The sequence below is a fragment of the Bicyclus anynana genome, chromosome 19 (assembly GCF_947172395.1).
Source record: "Bicyclus anynana chromosome 19, ilBicAnyn1.1, whole genome shotgun sequence".
Lineage (NCBI taxonomy): Eukaryota > Metazoa > Arthropoda > Insecta > Lepidoptera > Nymphalidae > Bicyclus > Bicyclus anynana.
The window spans coordinates 1,038,029-1,055,917 of NC_069101.1; the positions used below are offsets into that span (position 1 = coordinate 1,038,029).

Here is a 17,889-nt window from a genome sequence, read left to right on the forward strand (position 1 = left end):
TTTAATATGACCAATATTTCCTTTCCCCTCCAACTAGTCGGGGAATACTGTATTAGGAGTAGGTATGACAACATTTGAGCTATTGAGGCTTTAAATTGAATTGTCAGCTTTATTCCGGAAAAATCTGCAAAAGAACAAATTGGCAGATTTTTCCGGATTTTTTTACATTTTTAACATCTATCATCTAGATGTTAAAAATGTATTTGATGAATTTTCTCAAATGAAGCGCGTAACTTTCGTTTGCAGCAAACGTATAGACGTGTAATCGCTACCGGAGGCGCTTGTGGCAACTTTTGTGATTTGGTATAGGTACTAACGTCCTTTGAAGTTAAGGGTTTAAATTTTGAGATATCCTTAAATAGACGTCCCATATGTCTAAGAGAGTGAGTACAGCAAATACACAATCAGAATAAAATAATAATAATTAATATATAAACCCATATTCGACTCACTGCTGAGCTCGAGTCTCCTCTCAGAATGAGAGAGGTTAGGCCGATAGTCCACCATGCTGGTCCAATGCGGATTGGCAGACTTCACACACGAGGATTAAGAAAATTCTGGTGAGCACGTTTCCTCACGATGTTTTCCTTCACCGTTTGAGACACGTGATATTTAATTTCAAAACTGCATATCCACTGGGCTATCACGGCTCTAAAATAAAATAAATATAAAAAATAAAAAATAACGCATTATTATTTACGAGTAATATCAAATGTTGAAGAAAAAATAATTTCCCGTCCATTATAAACGCGCACTTATAGCAAGATGCTTTATGAAAGGACATCTTTTTGCTGAGTAGTGAGTAGAGTAGGTAACTTAAAAAATATTTGCGATTGAAAAAGATGATTATATTGTATTCAATGGGAGATCTACAAGTGTGCCATATAACGGTAAACCATTGAAATATATACCAAATGACGAATTAACGCTTGTCAGTCAAATAATTACTAAAGTTTACGCTCATATTTTACTGTTACTTAGATCTTTCGATAAAAATTATCGACTTAACTAATTAATGTTATTGATTACCTAGTATCCTGCTAAGGCTTTGCTGGCCTCAAAAGCAACTTACATGGTATAGATACTATAATACTAAAACCTCAGACCAATTATAGAAGGACCTGTATCGCACTCATAGTCACGAACAAAATTGTCTGTCATTTTCTGAGGAAAACTAGCGTAGATTTGGTATATATCTTATACTAAACTAGAAGTTTTTGTCCGTTTTTTACACAATTCAATTACACAAAAAGGTATTTTTACGGAGCTCTTTAACCGACGAACACGATTATAACTATTTAACATCGATTCTAAAGAGACAGTTTTTATAATCGCATTAGGTCGTTGATCATATACTTAGACAGAAAAGTAACGTCTAGCGAGGCAGGTCCTATACAATAATTGGTCTGAGACTCAAACACACAGGACCGATTTGAAAAATTTTTTCACCAATAGAAAACTATATTTTCAGGGATTAACATTGTCTTTATTTCATACCAGTATTCCTATGAGACTGGGATCTACGGGGGTGTAAACATTTACAAGAAAAAGCAGTTTACAAAGGGTATAAAAAGTATAGATCCTGAGGGGGGTTGAACTTTTAACCTTTTGCATCGTCTAACCTCAGCGCGAAAAACTTTTTAGAACAATATGCAGTTTACGCATATTTTCCAGCATATTATCCAGTAAAGAGTATAAAAAGTTAGAGACTTTTATGCAGCTAAACAGAGTTTATATTAGCAAGCCTTTTTTAAAATATTCACCCGTAATGCCCGGGGCGGGTGCGGCGTATGCACCGTTTTTTGCGGAGTTTTCTTCCACATAATGGCACGGCAATTTGTAACAAAAGCATTGAGTTACGAAGTACTACGTACTAGAGAAGCTTTTCTAAACAAAATCCAGCGCCAGTCAGCGTTTTCCTAGAAGTTCAGAGATGCTGGATGTTTGACAGTGATTGAAGTATTTGCTGCAGCGCTAAAACATTATTTTAGTCATGGTAGACTAAAAACTATTAAAATGTGCAGCGCTAGATCGCTTATATAATACTAGCTGACGCCGCGCGGTTTCACCCGCGTGGTTCCCGTTCCCGTAGGAATATGGGAATAATATATAGCCTATAGCCTTCCTCGATAAATAGGCTATCTAACACTAAAAGAAATTTTTCAAATCGGACTAGTAGTTCCTGAGATTAGCGCGTTCAATCTAACAAACAAACTCTTCAAATTCAAATAATATTAGTATAGACTAGCGGACGCTTGCAACTTTGTACGTACTTATACTTCCTTTATCCGGCACTGCCGCTAACTATATATTGTAATCTACCTCACTGCCGAATTTCATAAGTCAAGCGGTTTTCGATATTAAGTGATGAGTTTACGCTCTTTTATTTAAATAGATTGGCGTCTTGCGAACAAAACACTGTAAGCACATGAATACTTGGCGCTTCATTCAACATACAGCACTGGCAAGAAACTATGAAGTGCGGCGATATCGCCGCAGTTGAACGGAACGCAGTAGTGACGAGCGGTGTCTTCTCTAGATACATAGTAACTCATTGAACAAAGGTGGTAATTTTACTTTATTTAATAAAGTCAGATGCGACATCGTCCATGTTGGCTGACATTTATGAGTGGGGTAGTAGTCATGCTTAATAATGCTTACTTCTACTAAGCAGCTTGGCTGTGCTTGAAATTTATGGTAATATGGCAAATATATAGTTAATAGTTTGTCTAGTTGGTCCAGTAGTTAGCCTATGTGGCTTCGGATGAGGTCGTGGGTCGGGTCGGGATATGAAATATTAAGCTCTTAGTAAGGAAGTATTATCAGTAAAACTTTAATCCCGGATATGAATAAAAATATACATCATCATCATCATCTTCATCATCATCATCATTAACAATCCATTTTCGGCTTATAGCTGAGCACGAGCCTTCTCTCATAAAAAAATAAAATAAAAAATGTCACCCTAATCCCGTCAACCCGCATTGGAAAAGCGTGATGGTTTTAAATATGGCCTGCCCTCCCTCTGGAAGAACTGGCCCTATAGTGGGCCGTTAAAATAGCCTAACAATGATGATAGAGTACGCCGTCCCATGTCCACTTTCCTACAAGGATAGGATAGGATAGGATATAGGAATGGTGATATGTAGCTTCGACCCACCACGCTGCTTCTATGCGGGTTGGCGGGCCTAACGAGCACTATCAGATCAGAAGCTTTTTATAAGCATCTATTTCTCTGTTTAAATATTACGTGACGCAATATAACCTTATATACACGAGAAAACTTTGTGTTTGTTATCTTCAAAGTTTACTATTTCTCCCCCAATTCTCTTTTTCTCTGCTTTCCGTGAAAATTCGCTCGCAACTTGCAAACAAGGTGTGACTATAAACAAGAAAGTTTCACGTTATTTTTGCGAAGAAAATGTTCCACGCAGTTTTAGAGGGAAAAGAAAATTCCTAACATTTTAAACAGCAAACTAATTTTCTTACCGTATTAGCTTAGCTCTGGTTTCGTTAATTTTTAGCCTTTATTTTTAAATGACAATAATTTATTTACTTTGGTATTTTTCGTACATATGTGTTTTTATAATAATAAATAATTGGCGGCAGAAATATGGCAGTAAATATTTAGACATTAGAAAAGGGATACTTCCCCGGGTAAGATCAAGGGACGACCACTCTTTTTGGTGCGGAGTGGGACCAGTAACGTGCACAAGGCTTTTAACTAGAGTATGCACTATAGGTACAAATTGTACAGAATGGAAAAATCCTCCTCTAAAACAGGTACGTAATGAATCCTCAGGGTATGCATTGTGTTTATGCATCTATGAAGTGCACGCCACTGCGTGGGACCCCTTGGTCTATCGACGTTTCGAACTATGTGACCCGCTCATTGCCACTTCAGCTCTTCACTGTATCTTTGTGAGATCGAATCAAAAATGAGGAGATTCGCAGAAGAACCACCGACTTAGCGATTTGCGAAGTCTCACACAAATACCTTCCGAATCGGTGGTAGGGTCTTTACAAATAGTAAACTGACGTTTGAAAGTGCTTGTAAACTATCTCCCTACTTGAAATAAATGAATTAAGAGTTTTACTAACAGTGGAATTCACCCGCTCGCACCGAAATCGTTCATCCGCTGAGTGTCGAATTTAAACTTTATGCGTTTGAGAATTCGACAGCGGGTGAATGGTCCCCTGGGGGTGCCCCCGCAACGTCTATGAATTCCACTGTAAGTTTACAAAAACCCATTCTCTACTATAGGCGCTAATAATTCCTCAAGAAACACTGTAGTTCCGTGCGAGGTAGTTTACGATTTTTTACTCGACTTCTTTATGAAGCCGTGCCTCGTGCAACGTAAACGTAGAGTTTATGTTTACGATTGTTTTGCAAAATTATTGTATCCTTGCAAACTTGTGTGGGAAGCTTTGTAATTTATTTTAGGTTGAAGTTATTTAAAGTTAAAGTTCTCTGGTTGGTTTATTTACCCCACTATGTCGAGAAATGGTAATGAAAGCAATCTATACTTGTATGTTTAGTAATACGTTCCTAAACTTCGATATTAATAAAGTGTGAATCAATTTGAAAAACCGGGTTTAGCAGGCTACTTTTACAACAATATGTGAGGTCGTTTTTCTCACAAACTGAAGTTTTTATCTATTATAAAGAGGTTTGTGTAGTTGGAGGGGGTAATCTCTGTATCTACTGAACCGATTTTGAAATGTTTTATTACTAATAGAAAAGTACGTTATTTGTGTGTTATTGGCTATTGTTATCCCCGTATTCTTATGGAAAAGGGTTTAAACGAAAGTGTTAGGTAATTTTCAAATATTTATAGATCCTCAAGTATAAATCTCATTTTAAGTTAAGGTATTTTTGGAATTCATCTCCAGAGATAATTGAGAATCCTCTTTCATTAAAACATTGGCAAAAACCCTGATTATATTGATGTTATGGTGACAGTAAATAATACAGTGCATAAGAATTGTTATTAATTGTTATCAATTGTAAATGATGTACTGTATGACTTTTTCATTTCAAAAGAGCAACTGTTGAGTTTCTTGCCGGTATCTTCTCAGCAGAACCTGCCTTCCGAACCGGTGGTAGAATCTTTACATATAGTCAACTGACGTGTCAAAAGTGCTTGTAAATTGAGCCTACTTGAAATAAATGAATTTTGATTTTGAAGAACTTTAGTGCGAAAACTTTAGTGCATGTGAACTTTAGTGCAAAACGAATCGTCGTCTTCTTACCAAATCTTTTCTTTCTTCGTTGAAGTGGTGCAACGAAGTTAAACTGAGCAGTATTACGATTTATCTGCAACTGTAGAGCAATAAAGGTGTCGCTATCTCTCACGATCGCCCACTTCAAGAAGTACAAGATAACTTATTTGCTTAGATTTCTTTGGTGGTTAATCTTAATACAAAGTAGTTTTTACACTATTGTATCTTTTATCTAGACAGAAATATAACACCTTGATAGTACTTGTAGTAGATCGAGTAGGTATTATTACTTGAAGCACAAAAACATATGTGTTTGGGGCTTTTTAATTATTTATTGAAACTGTGTTGCTGGCATTTATAGTAAACATAAAAAAAAACTGTTAATAATTTTCGACGGCCTCCGTGGCGCAGTGGTATGCTCGGTGGATTTACAAATCGGAGGTCCTGGGTTCTATCCCCGGCTGGACAGATTGAGATTTTCTTAATTAGTCCAGGTCTGGCTGGTGGGAGGCTTCGGCCGTGGCTAGTTACCGGCAAAGACATACCGCCAAGCGATTTAGCGTTCCGGTACGATGTCGTGTAGAAACCGAAAGGATTGTGGATTTTCATTCTCCTCCTAACAAGTTAGCCCGCTTCCATCTTAGACTGCATCATCACTTACCATCAGGTGAGATTGTAGTCTAGTCTAGTCTAGTAGTAGAGCTAACTTGTAAAGAATAAAAAAAAATAAAAAATTATATGAATTAAAAACTTCAAAAGATGAGTTGCAAGTATACCTCCACGCTTCGGAAAGTACGTTAAGCTGTTGGTCCCGAGCCGTATCATTAATGTCAGATAGTGATATTTACAAAATAACGCTATCACTCTCAGAATTGAAGCAGCGTGGCTCTACATATGAAGGAAGGTCTGGTCACCACAGACTCATAGTCTAGTATAATCTGTAGATACATATTCTAGTATAAGTTGCTTTTCCCTATCCCAAAATTGCATGAAAATGTTCCTTCTAAATTATTATTTTTTTGTTCCAGGAGGTATCTTCTCTTTGGGGAAGGTGCTCAACTTCTTCCCGGTGGGAGGAGAGAGGGAGTGCCAGCCCTCCGGGTTCACCATCGCGCGCGCGGGCATCTGCCTCAACCCTTACGACTGCCGCCAGAGGGACGGGCAGGCTGCGGGGGACTGCGCGCACGGACTCGGCGTGTGTTGTGTGTGTGAGTCATCATCACCAATATCTCAACCCTTACGACTGCCGCCAGAGGGACGGGCAGGCTGCGGGGGACTGCGCGCACGGACTCGGCGTGTGTTGTGTGTGTGAGTCATCATCACCAATATCTCAACCCTCACGACTGCCGCCAGAGGGACGGGCAGGCTGCGGGGGACTGCGCGCACGGACTCGGCGTGTGTTGTGTGTGTGAGTCATCATCACCAATATCTCAACCCTTACGACTGCCGCCAGAGGGACGGGCAGGCTGCGGGGGACTGCGCGCACGGACTCGGCGTGTGTTGTGTGTGTGAGTCATCATCACCAATATCTCAACCCTTACGACTGCCGCCAGAGGGACGGGCAGGCTGCGGGGGACTGCGCGCACGGACTCGGCGTGTGTTGTGTGTGTGAGTCATCATCATCATAATGTCCACTATATCTACCTACTCCGCGCCACGAAACAAGTCCCTGTAGACGCGGCGCTAATGTCTTAATGGCGCTCATTGTCATTTGGTAATGGCGGTCTTAATGTCAATTGTGTAAGGCGCTGTCAATTTTAGTTCAAGTTTCAGCCGCGGACTTCTTTCGTGGCGCGGAGTCTATCATCATTTACATTCATATATACCCGAAGCACTGTTTATATCCCAACTTTAGGTTCCTACTAAAATACTTACTTTTCAGTGAAATATGTTTGATCAGTAACAAACTTTCATCCATCTATCGGAAACTTTCACAATTATATAACTATTTATTTAGTTTGATAATATACTTGAACTAAATTTATACTAATAATATAAACAGGTTGTAGGTGGTAATCTGCGGTTTTACTGAACCGATTATCAAAATTCTATTGTCAATAGATAGCTACTTTATTTGAGTCTGATAAACCTTATCCACGTATTCACACGGGAATGGAAACACGCGGGTGAAGCCGGGGTCTGCTGGTATAATAATATATTTTGAACAAAAGGTTTTATTTACGTGACAATCTACAAATGGATGTCTACAAAGTCTAGGTTTTGGTATGATTACATAAATAATGACCAATCGATCAGACTTGCTGATATACTACACGTATATACATTCAAAGCAAACAGTCTTCAGCAAACAGTGAATCCAATTACCCGCCTCCTTTTGTTCTCAATTCGGTCGAATGATAAGATAAGACGTTTTAGGGATCCGCATGTCATAATAACATCTGTTTTCATATGTTTGTTGTTCTGTCTTCGCTTTTCATCTATTAAGTATTTATTTTCTTATTTTTCTTTACTAGTTCAATTTTATACTTGTTGTTGTAACCCAATGCCTCGTTTGTTCTATGATTTGTGTTCTCTGTGAGTGCCTAGATTCGACTCTTGGGTCAAGCAGTAAAATAGCATTTCTTTCTTCTTTAAAAATTTCAGTAATATTTTTTAGCCAGGAGTGGATAAGTCGATGTTATAGCCCCGTGCCTCGGAGCATGTTTAAGCCGTTGGTTCCGTATTATAGTTAGAGTCAAACATAACCTTAACCCATCAAACCGCATTGGTGCAGCGTGGCGTATCTAAGCTTCATATTACCTCTTCTATCAGAAGGAAGGTCTGGCATTAAAATAGTCTAATAATGAGTGAATTATTTTCAACAAACGCCATAAATAACCACGTTATCCATAGTGCTATTTAGAAAACAGTGTCGGTTTATATTATCTCATAACAATGCATACTCTTAGATTTATTACGCATTCACTGCACGCCAGGTGCCGCAGCCTGACACGGTTAAATTGTTTACAGACAGGAAAAGTTTGCGATTCGGTTCCTATACCTTTTGTATTTGTAAGCGAGAAAGTTACAGTGATTCGCGAAATAGTCTAAGAGAGCGATAGCATCACAGAACAAAAATAAATCTCGTTCTGAATCAACATGGCGTAAAGTCAGAGGCTCCCAAACTTTTTTTTCTTATAGACCACTTTCTAATTTAAATGGTTACGGTGGACCCCTTGCTAAATTTCGATCCAAAACTCGATTGATGTGATAAGGGATAAGTTAAAAAAAATAAAGTGAGAATTAATTACTAAGTTAATTAATTAAGTAATTGATTTTTAAACTAATGATAATTGTGTGTGGATGACAAAAAGTCTATAAAATTGTCCAGGAAAAAGTTATTTCAGCCAATGTTAATTTTGATATCTACTCACAGCACAATGAAGCAAACAATTCACAATTATATCGCATATTCGAATATGCGAGATTTTCGTAAAATTTACTAAAACAGTGCATAAACATTACTATTTTTTATTCCTGATCCAGGACTCGAATCTTGGACCGAGCAGAGACGAACAAGTCACCATTAGTCCACAAGCTACAGTGATATAAAGCAGTGCACATGACTTACTTACTCTAACGACGCCATATAAAGTAATGATTTAACAAGACTCTCAGAGAGGTGAAAACCGAGTAATTCAGTTTACTTCAATTACCTGCGTGTGACCGGTTGATGACCGGTTGGAGGAATCCGGTCATTGAGTCCGTCTCAGACTAAATGTGACCATCTATGACTTCTACGAAGCTTTCTTATGTCACTAGTCGGATGTGTTCCGAGAGATTCAAGTTTACCAATAGTTTGTTTATTTTTAAGGTTCTGTAAAAAAAGTTGCAACCCTGTCTCACTTAGAATTCCATCAAAAAATTCTTGCCACCATTCCACATGGACATGATCTTATAACAAGATAAGCCAGCCTATGTTTATTATCGTGCCTAATTCTTTCTCATTAACAAAATTGGTATGAAGATATATGATTGTTTTCCAGTTGAGGTGACATGCGGAGGTGTGGTGCAGAACAATCTGACGTATTTCATGTCTCCGCGCTTCCCCGAGCTGTGGACGGGCGAGAGGAACTGCTCCGTGCTCATAGAGAAGACTCACGCTGGCATCATGCAGCTGAGGATTGACTTCGTGCATTTTACTATCGTGAGTAACGTATGAACGATCTGCCATACTTCGTGTCACCTAGCCCGAGCTGTGGATGTAGAGGACATAAAATTAGAGGTAGTAGGGGGAAGGCATTAGCCGTGGCAAGTTAACACCCTACCGGCAAAGATGTACCAACGTGCGATTTACGATGAAACCAATATAGGAAGAATAAACTTGTATCTCTTCTAAGTATTCGTAATCCCGCTTCCACCTTAGACTGCATCGTCACTTAACATCAGGTGAGATAGTAGCCAAGGGTTACTTTACATTGGTTACACATATAAAGAAGAACATAGAGCTAAAAATAGACTTCGTGTAATTACTATCGTACACAAATAAATCGGTTACCTTTTGACTGCATCTCAATAGACTAACAATGATACAATGCAACAGAGTCGTAAACTGCAGGCTAATTTTAACTTTGACGACGAAACTGATATTCTACTTAACAAATGTCATCAAGTGCTTACTAACAACCCTTTTTGGATATCTACAGTAGGTAGATGCCATTTCTCAGATGATTGAATGTTTATGAGCTCGGTTCAGTTGTGGATGACATAATATCGAATAAAATCGATTACTGATGAGTGTAACTTATCCGCAGGGTCAGCCGAACCGTCTGACGGGAGAGTGTGACGAGGACGCCATGGTGCTCGGGGAAGGAGCCAGCAACTACACACTCTGTGGACAAAACCATGGACAGCATAGTAAGTATATTTTTCAAAAACTTATTTGAGTTGTTTATGGATGTTTGCTTTCAATCATGGCTAGACGAAAATTGGTATAGAGATTAGAGAAAGATATAATAATAGTAAAAAATCGCGTCGAGATAGATTTAAGCCTAGCAAAGCAAAAAGATTTTTACCCAATTTTGCTATTTCTATGCATGGAATGTCCGCGGGTGAAACACCAGAGCACAGATAGTATAGTAAAAGAAGTAGACGTGATTAAAAGACTTTTCACGGTTTCACCTGCGCAGTATTTATTTCCATTGTTATACGACAAATACGAAGGGCCTGGTGCAGCCCTGAGCGAGTTCTCGTGCCGTTTAAGACTACAGAATCCAGTGTAGATAAAACATTACAGATAGTAGGCATTTATTCTAGGATAGCTATTTTACGGTCTAACTTTTATAGGCCTAATAAAGGATCGTTTAAGGTTTCAACAAAACATTGTACCCTCATTAACTGTTAGATTACTTATTGCCATTCCTACATTACGTTCGTTGTTTTCACTCGGTGCTTAACCTCAGTCAGCGGTTAGGAGGGTAGTTAGACACAGACAGTCTGCGATTAGGAAACTGGAGTCCAACTAATTTAAAAAAGATGTTTTGTCTACTTTTCCTAAATTAATGGAGCAATTGTCTTTTGCACAAATTTTTCAGTGAAAAGAGCTTTTATAAAACTAATTCACATTTAGAATCAGAATTTTAACTGCAAAAACCATCTGATATAATGAAATATTAAAAACACTAAAAATAACATCGTTCTAACTACTGATCAGTTTAAAGGTGGTGCCAATTGAAATAATTTTTGGCACTGCCTTCAGGCAAGGGGTTTGAACTTTAGATACATCACAATCACCAAGGTTAAACCATATTAAACCAAACCAAAGGTCAGGTTGGTAATATACCCTTGAACTAGTCCTATGACTTGCGCTCAAATCTGACAATGTATAATCTGGGTACAGCGAGTAGAACGAGCAGCATGAAATGCGGCAGGACGAGTAACGTGGCTAAACGACGTCTCTGCCTCCTTCCCTCGCTACTTCTCACGCCACTCGTATGTGTGTGGCCGGAAGAATAGGACAGTGTGAGAAGTTTTTCCATTTCTCCCCAGTCTACTATACGCTGCCCAGCGGCGGCGAGACGCGCGAGGCGGGGGAGCTGCCCCGCGCGCGCCCCACCCCGCTGGTGATCACCATGCGTGGGGGCGACATGCCCCGGCTGTGGCTGCTGCGACTGGCGCAGATGCCCCTAGCGCACTCCTCTCCACACAACTGCTTGCAGTTTCACATCGAGAACAACGGTAAGAGATGCCATCTTGAGCAATCTAGGGTTATGAACATTAGCATTTACATGACGTGTTGTTTACAGTTTTCTAGCTCAAAATATTTATCTTCGACGTTTCTAATCAAGGTATAGAATAGAATGCTGTCCAGCGACAGTGTTTGCTTTCACGTATAGTTTGGGAACCTTTCTTGATTGGTCCAGGTCTGGCTGATGGGAGGCTTCGGTCATGGCTAGTACCCTACCGGTAAAGACGTACCGCCAAGCGATTTAGCGTTCCGGTACGATGCCGTGTAGAAACCGAAAGGAGTGTGGATTTTCATCCTCCTCCTAACAAGTTAGCCCGCTTCCATCTTAGATTGCATCATCACTTACCATCAGGTGAGATTGTAGTCAAGGGATAACTTTTTAACTTATTTAACTCAAGAGCTTATTTTTGTAGTGCCAGAAATTATGGTTTTTTATATTTGTTTTCTACAGAAGTCGATCTGGGTTTTATGCTTGTTCCATCAACTATCTATATGATACTTATAATGATATGACTGATAAAGGTAACTAGGTACCAAATCATGAAAATTTAAATTATTCAACAGGCGATAGACGTTCACTGAAAAATAGGCTTAATGTAAGGACTTCCAAACACCATATTCTTGAGAACATATTAGATGTTTTCTTAATAAGTTAAATATCACGTCTCAAACGGTGAAGGAAAAAATCGTGAGGAAACCTGCATACCAGAAAGTTTTCTTAATATCTGCGTGTGCGAAGTCTGCCAATCCGCATTGGGCCAGCGTGATGGACTCTCTTCTGAGAGGAGACTCGAGCTCAGCAGTGAGCCGAATATGGGTTGACAATGATGATGATGATATGTTTTAATTTCAGGTACCATAAAGACGTTCAACTACGCTTCAAATGGACGCCACCTTGCTGCGCAGGAGTACAGAGCGTGCGTCAGAAGAAACATAGGATTCTGCTCCATTCGCTATACGCCATGCGATAACCGCTCTTTTCGTATTGGACCTAGAGGCGATAGTTCTTTGGACACTTCGAGTAAGCTCCCATTTTACTTTATCACCTGAAAGAATAGGAAACTAAACTTTATTCTTTTTTGGTGATTAATACCGTATCACAGTGTACTGTTAGAATATGTTGTAACATTAAATGATTATCGGACATTTTCAATAACCTATCTATCCGCCATTTGGCTTACTTAAGGTAAGAAAATCTATCTTTCTGTTCTTATCTGTTTTTCAATAACCTACTGATAGAATGTTTGACTATGTAAAGATTACTGATAATCGAGGATAGCTATCTATTCGTAATCTTGGGTAGGTTATTGAAAAAGGCCGTAAGATATATTTTGCAGTAATATAGCATTACTGACGTTCGCCTCTAATGTCACAAGTTCGGCAAAACTTTTGTGTTTTTTTTTTCGTTTTCCAATTATGGGATAATTTATCTGGTTATTCACAGCACTTAATTTAATCAAACAGTGATAAAAAAGTGTTCAGAAGGATATCATAGGAGAACCTCAAATTATTGGTAGGTATAACAGATGAATGATAATGATGATTTTAATTCAAAAGGCACTGATCAAATGGATCAAGTAATGCCAGTCGATGACGAGCAGACCCAGCAAGATGAGGAGGGCTCGGGATCTGACCCACAAATAGAAGATACCTCTCCTACTCCGCAGCCCAGTTTTATGTCGAGGGTGAGAATGATAAATATTATTTTTATTTATAGCCATTCTTAATTAATTATATAAAAAGCCTTTGTTACAGTTTTCATTAAAATAATTTATCTCTATTTGATATTTTGTATAATGAATAGCTGAACCAAGTACTTATAAAGTTCTTTTATCAGTACGTTAACTGCTATCTGTACGTTTATCTTTTAAAGTTAAACGCTTGATAAGTTTTAAAAGATACAGCAGAATGCGTATAGAAAATTCCTCATTAGCATGTATCGTACTCAAGCTACAAACACAATACGCTCTTGACTTTAATGTAAACAATAGAAATATCCAATCTTCTATAAGCCAAGAGGTCTGGCATTGTATTGGGAAATTAATATAGACTAATACTGAAGATAATGATGAATTATACATCCGTTGATCCTTTGTAGAAGAAGACCAAGAATCAAAAGATAAATGTTGCAACAAAACTTAGTCTTACAAAAAGTAATTTAAATATTCTAAAGTAATTAGGTACTCCTATAATAAAGTAAGCTTTTGGAACAGTGCCAAGAAAGCTGATGGCATTCGTTTAAAAAATGAGTCGCCCGTTTAGTTACCGGATGGAGCAAATAACTATAGTAGAAATATCTGCAAAAATTTTTGGCAGTTTGCTTACGGCGTCAGGGGATGAGATAAAGAAATTCTGGGAAATGAAATAGAAAAATTATATTATTTGTCTTAATAACATGGTTGAAGAGGAAATTAAGATTAAAAGGAATATTGGTTATTTTTAAAGACATGGCTAATACAAGTACTTACTTAGAAAACTATCGAATTATGTCATTTCATTTTGAATAAGTATGATAATTGTATTTAATTTAATTTATTTATATGACATTTCTTTCATAATTTTATCAGCGTAGTAGTGATTATGAATTAATTTTTCGATATGACTAATACCTAATACAAGCAATATAATAAATTAAAAACTCTTGCTTTTTGCTTAAAAAAATTTAAAAGTAATATATTATGATGGATGTTAATCTATGATTATCTATTCCATAATTGATGTGTGGTTCCAATTCTTCTTAGACTCTATCTTATTTATAAGTATCCTGTATATTAATCTATATTTTCCTTGCAATTCTATCACCTTAAATATTTAGGCACTTGAAAATGGCCTTAAGCATTGATTTCTCTTACAACTACCCATTAACATGAGAATAGTATTTTAAGCTAAACTCTGCCATGTTTAACCCTATCGCTCCTTATTTTATTTTGTTTCATATTTAAATTTTTTTAACAATAATATCTTAGACATAGTTATATATATGGTAATATTTTGGACATAATAGCTTCCCCTGTAGTACCCCGTAGCTAGCTAACCCCTAACCCGTAAATAAGCAGATATGGAGCTTTATCTGGCCGTTTGGCGGGCAGAGGGCGGGGCGGGCGTTCTGGAGCTGGTCGCCGTACATGCAGCACTACAGTGAGGAGAAGCTCAAGTACTACGGGTACGGGTACTACGCTGGCGGCGGCTTTGGGAGACAGCGCTGTACTGACAGAGTCACCATACCCTGCGAGAATGAATACTTCGTGTCGGTGAGTTGGTTATTTTAAGTATTGATTATTTTGCACAAGTTCATAATCTATACTAATATTTTTTTTTTATTTTTTATTCTTTACAAGTTAGCCCTTGACTACAATCTCACCTGATGGTAAGTGATGATGCAGTCTAAGATGGAATCGGGCTAACTTGCTAGGAGGAGGATGAAAATCCACACCCCTTTCGGTTTCTACACTGCATCGTACCGGAGCGCTAAATCGCTTGACGGTACTGTCTTTGCCGGTAGGGTGGTAACTAGCCACGGCCGAAGCCGATTTAATCCCCGTATTCCTACGGGAACGGAAACCACGCGGGTGAAACCGTCACAAAACCGGAACAATTGGTCATGTTAAAGATACTCGTAATATTATCGTAAAATCGTTTGTATAAAAAATTATTGAATCGATTTTAAAAGTACTTTCATCAATGGAAAGCTACATTATCTTATCCGCGTATTACCACTGAAATTAGAATTACGCGGTCTGCTATTTTATAAATAAACTAGCGGACGAAATCAGTGTAAACTTTCAGACCCTATTTCACCACTTTAGGGGTTGAATTTTAAGAATTTTTGAAGTATTTCGTATTTTTTTTATGATTTATGAACAAATTTTTAAAACTCTAACTCTAAAAATGAAGAACTTTCCATACTTTCAACCCCTATCCCCCCCTTCTCATTTTATTTTTGTAATAAAGAGTATCCTATAACATTCTCCGTATTATAGTCTTAAACCTTGCCAAGTTTAATTTGAATTCATTCAGTAGTTTCAGCGTGATGCACGAATAACAAAAGAACACGCACAGATAGACAGACAGACAAGAATTGGAAAAAAAATTATGGTAACGTTTGTTGTTACAAATGGTATTAGTAAAATCTCAAATAGCGAATAAATGTATAGAATTCTACCAGTTTTATTATAAGTATAGATATAGATATGCTAATTATATGTTCTTACTCCCATTTCCAGTCTCAACTGTTCGGTCCGGGGGTGTGCGACCCCCACCACTGCGGCAACACCTTCTGTCCGGGGGTGCGCCCGCAGGACTGTCGCGTGGACACGTCTATCTCTCCCTTCGCCGTGTCCGTGCACTTCGGACCCCCCACCCTCAAGCAGAACCCCGAGGAGAACATCGGCATGTGTTTGAGATACACTCAAGTGCCCTGTGACTCTTAAAACGTTTGCTGCGGTATACGGTCAATAGACCTTTACTATGAACTTACTGACGGTGCATAAAAAAAGATGTATGAGGTCTTTCGACCTCATGTCGTACTGGAGCGTCAAATTGACATTTCTAGAGATACTAGGCCTATTTGAAGCACAACGCTCATCAACCTCATATCGCATTAATCGATTTGCCAGAATTATTTAGTGATGAATAATATACTCAAGTGCCTTGGACTCTTAAAACGTTTGCTGCGGTATACGGTCGATAGACCTTTCCTATGAACTTACTGATTGGGCATAAAAAAAGATGTATGAGGTCTTTCGACCTCATGTCGTACTGGAGCGTCGAATTGACATTTCTAGAGATATCAGGCCTATATGAAGCACAACGCTCATCAATCTCATATCGCATTAGCCGATTAGCCACAATTATTTAGTGATGAATGATACACTCAAGTGCCCTGGACTTTTAAAACGGTCGCTGCGGTATAAGGTCGATAGACCTTTCCTATGAACTTACTGACGGTGCGGGAATAAAGATGTATGAGGTCTTTTGACCTTATGTCGTGCTGGAGCGTCAAATTGACATTTCTAGAGATATCAGGCCTATATGAAGCACAACGCTCATCAACCTCATATTGCATTAATCGATTAGCCACAATTATTTAGTGATGAATGATATACTCAAGTGCCCTGGACTCCTAAATCGTTTGCTGCGGTATAAGGTCGATAGACCTTTACTATGAACTTACTGATGGTGCATAAAAAAAGATGTATGAGGTCTTTCGACCTTCTGTCATACTGGAGCGTAAAATTGACATTCATACGGATACCAGGGCTGAAAGCCTTATATGAAGCACAACGCTCATCAATATCATATCGCATTAACCGATGAGCCAGAATTATTTAGTGATGAATTGAATATGATATTGTGCAAAGCAAGTGCGTGGGTGAATATTCCTTATGTTCACATTTTTTGTAATGTATTAAATTAATACGTGTAGCCCAAGGGTGTTAAAATTTGAGTTAGAAAAAAATAATGGAGTGCGACCGGCAGGACTCTCGCGTGAAATGAAATAAGATGAAATAAAATTGAACCTCCAGGAAAACATCAGCATGTGTTTGAGATACACCCAAGTGCCTTGTGACTCTTAACATGTTTGTAGCGGTGTAAGGTCAATAGACCTTAACTGCGAACTTACAGCCAGTTCGGGCGTAATAATAATCTTCCTGGTGCGGTAGCTATTTAGAAAGAAAGAAAATATTGTTACATTATGCCACACATTACAATTATTTAATTAGGAATACTGAATACCCTGCGATATGTGGCAGAACCTAGAAAAAGGTACCAGCTTAGCATATTGCTATATTTATAAGTGAATTCTTGGTGTACGACAAAGTCGATATTATATTTCCTTAGCGTACAAGAAGGAGGTCTTTGTTTGATTTCCAGCTACAAAATGTATGTCAGTCACCCTTCATCCATTACAGGACAGTAATACTGCACTTGTATTTACCCGATTGCCAAAAAGGTAAGATTGGGCTTGCCATAGAGTTATGAACAGCTTAATTTATAGAAGCGTCGCTTTGTAATGCGATTCTTGAATCTTACCTTTTGCCATAGAAATAAGAAATGACATGACAATATTAATGATTGTCTTTGTACATATTATAATAATATTCTACTAATGTAAAAACACAATATTTGAGTTATATAACGCTGATATAACATTAATGTAAATGTGTGTAAAGTATTTATTTAATTTAAATAATTTATTAAGTAAATAAATATTTGTTTGTAATATACGTGTTGATAATAAATCTACTTTTTTAAATAATGTTCTTTATTTACCATATATATATATATCTTATGTATATAAATGCGAGGTCATTCATCACGAAATCTCGAAAACCGCTTGATGTACAAAGACGAAATTTGGCAGGGAGGTAGTCTATATTTACAAGGACGGCTTTTTTACAAGTATTTTTTCCGGTGGGAGGCTTCGGCCGTGGCTAGTTACCACTCTACCGGCAAAGACGTACTGCCAAGCTATTTAG

At 38.1% G+C, this 17,889-nt stretch overlaps 1 protein-coding gene across 3 annotated transcripts in view; it reads left to right on the forward strand.

Annotated features, from left to right (window-relative positions):
- Window positions 1–17,669, forward strand: part of LOC112053078 (uncharacterized) — a 44,169-nt gene extending 26,500 nt beyond the window's left edge. For 2 of the 3 annotated variants that reach the window (XM_052887410.1, XM_052887411.1), the window contains 8 exons: window positions 6,252–6,431; window positions 9,210–9,370; window positions 9,978–10,080; window positions 11,212–11,400; window positions 12,264–12,431; window positions 12,968–13,095; window positions 14,467–14,661; window positions 15,634–17,669. In XM_052887410.1, coding sequence (XP_052743370.1) covers window positions 6,252–6,431; window positions 9,210–9,370; window positions 9,978–10,080; window positions 11,212–11,400; window positions 12,264–12,431; window positions 12,968–13,095; window positions 14,467–14,661; window positions 15,634–15,840 — 1,331 coding nt within the window. In that variant the 3' untranslated portion in view covers window positions 15,841–17,669. The remainder of the gene's footprint in view (window positions 1–6,251; window positions 6,432–9,209; window positions 9,371–9,977; window positions 10,081–11,211; window positions 11,401–12,263; window positions 12,432–12,967; window positions 13,096–14,466; window positions 14,662–15,633) is intronic. The other variant, XM_052887412.1, reaches the window with a different exon arrangement.
- The last annotated feature ends 220 nt before the right edge of the window (window positions 17,670–17,889 follow it).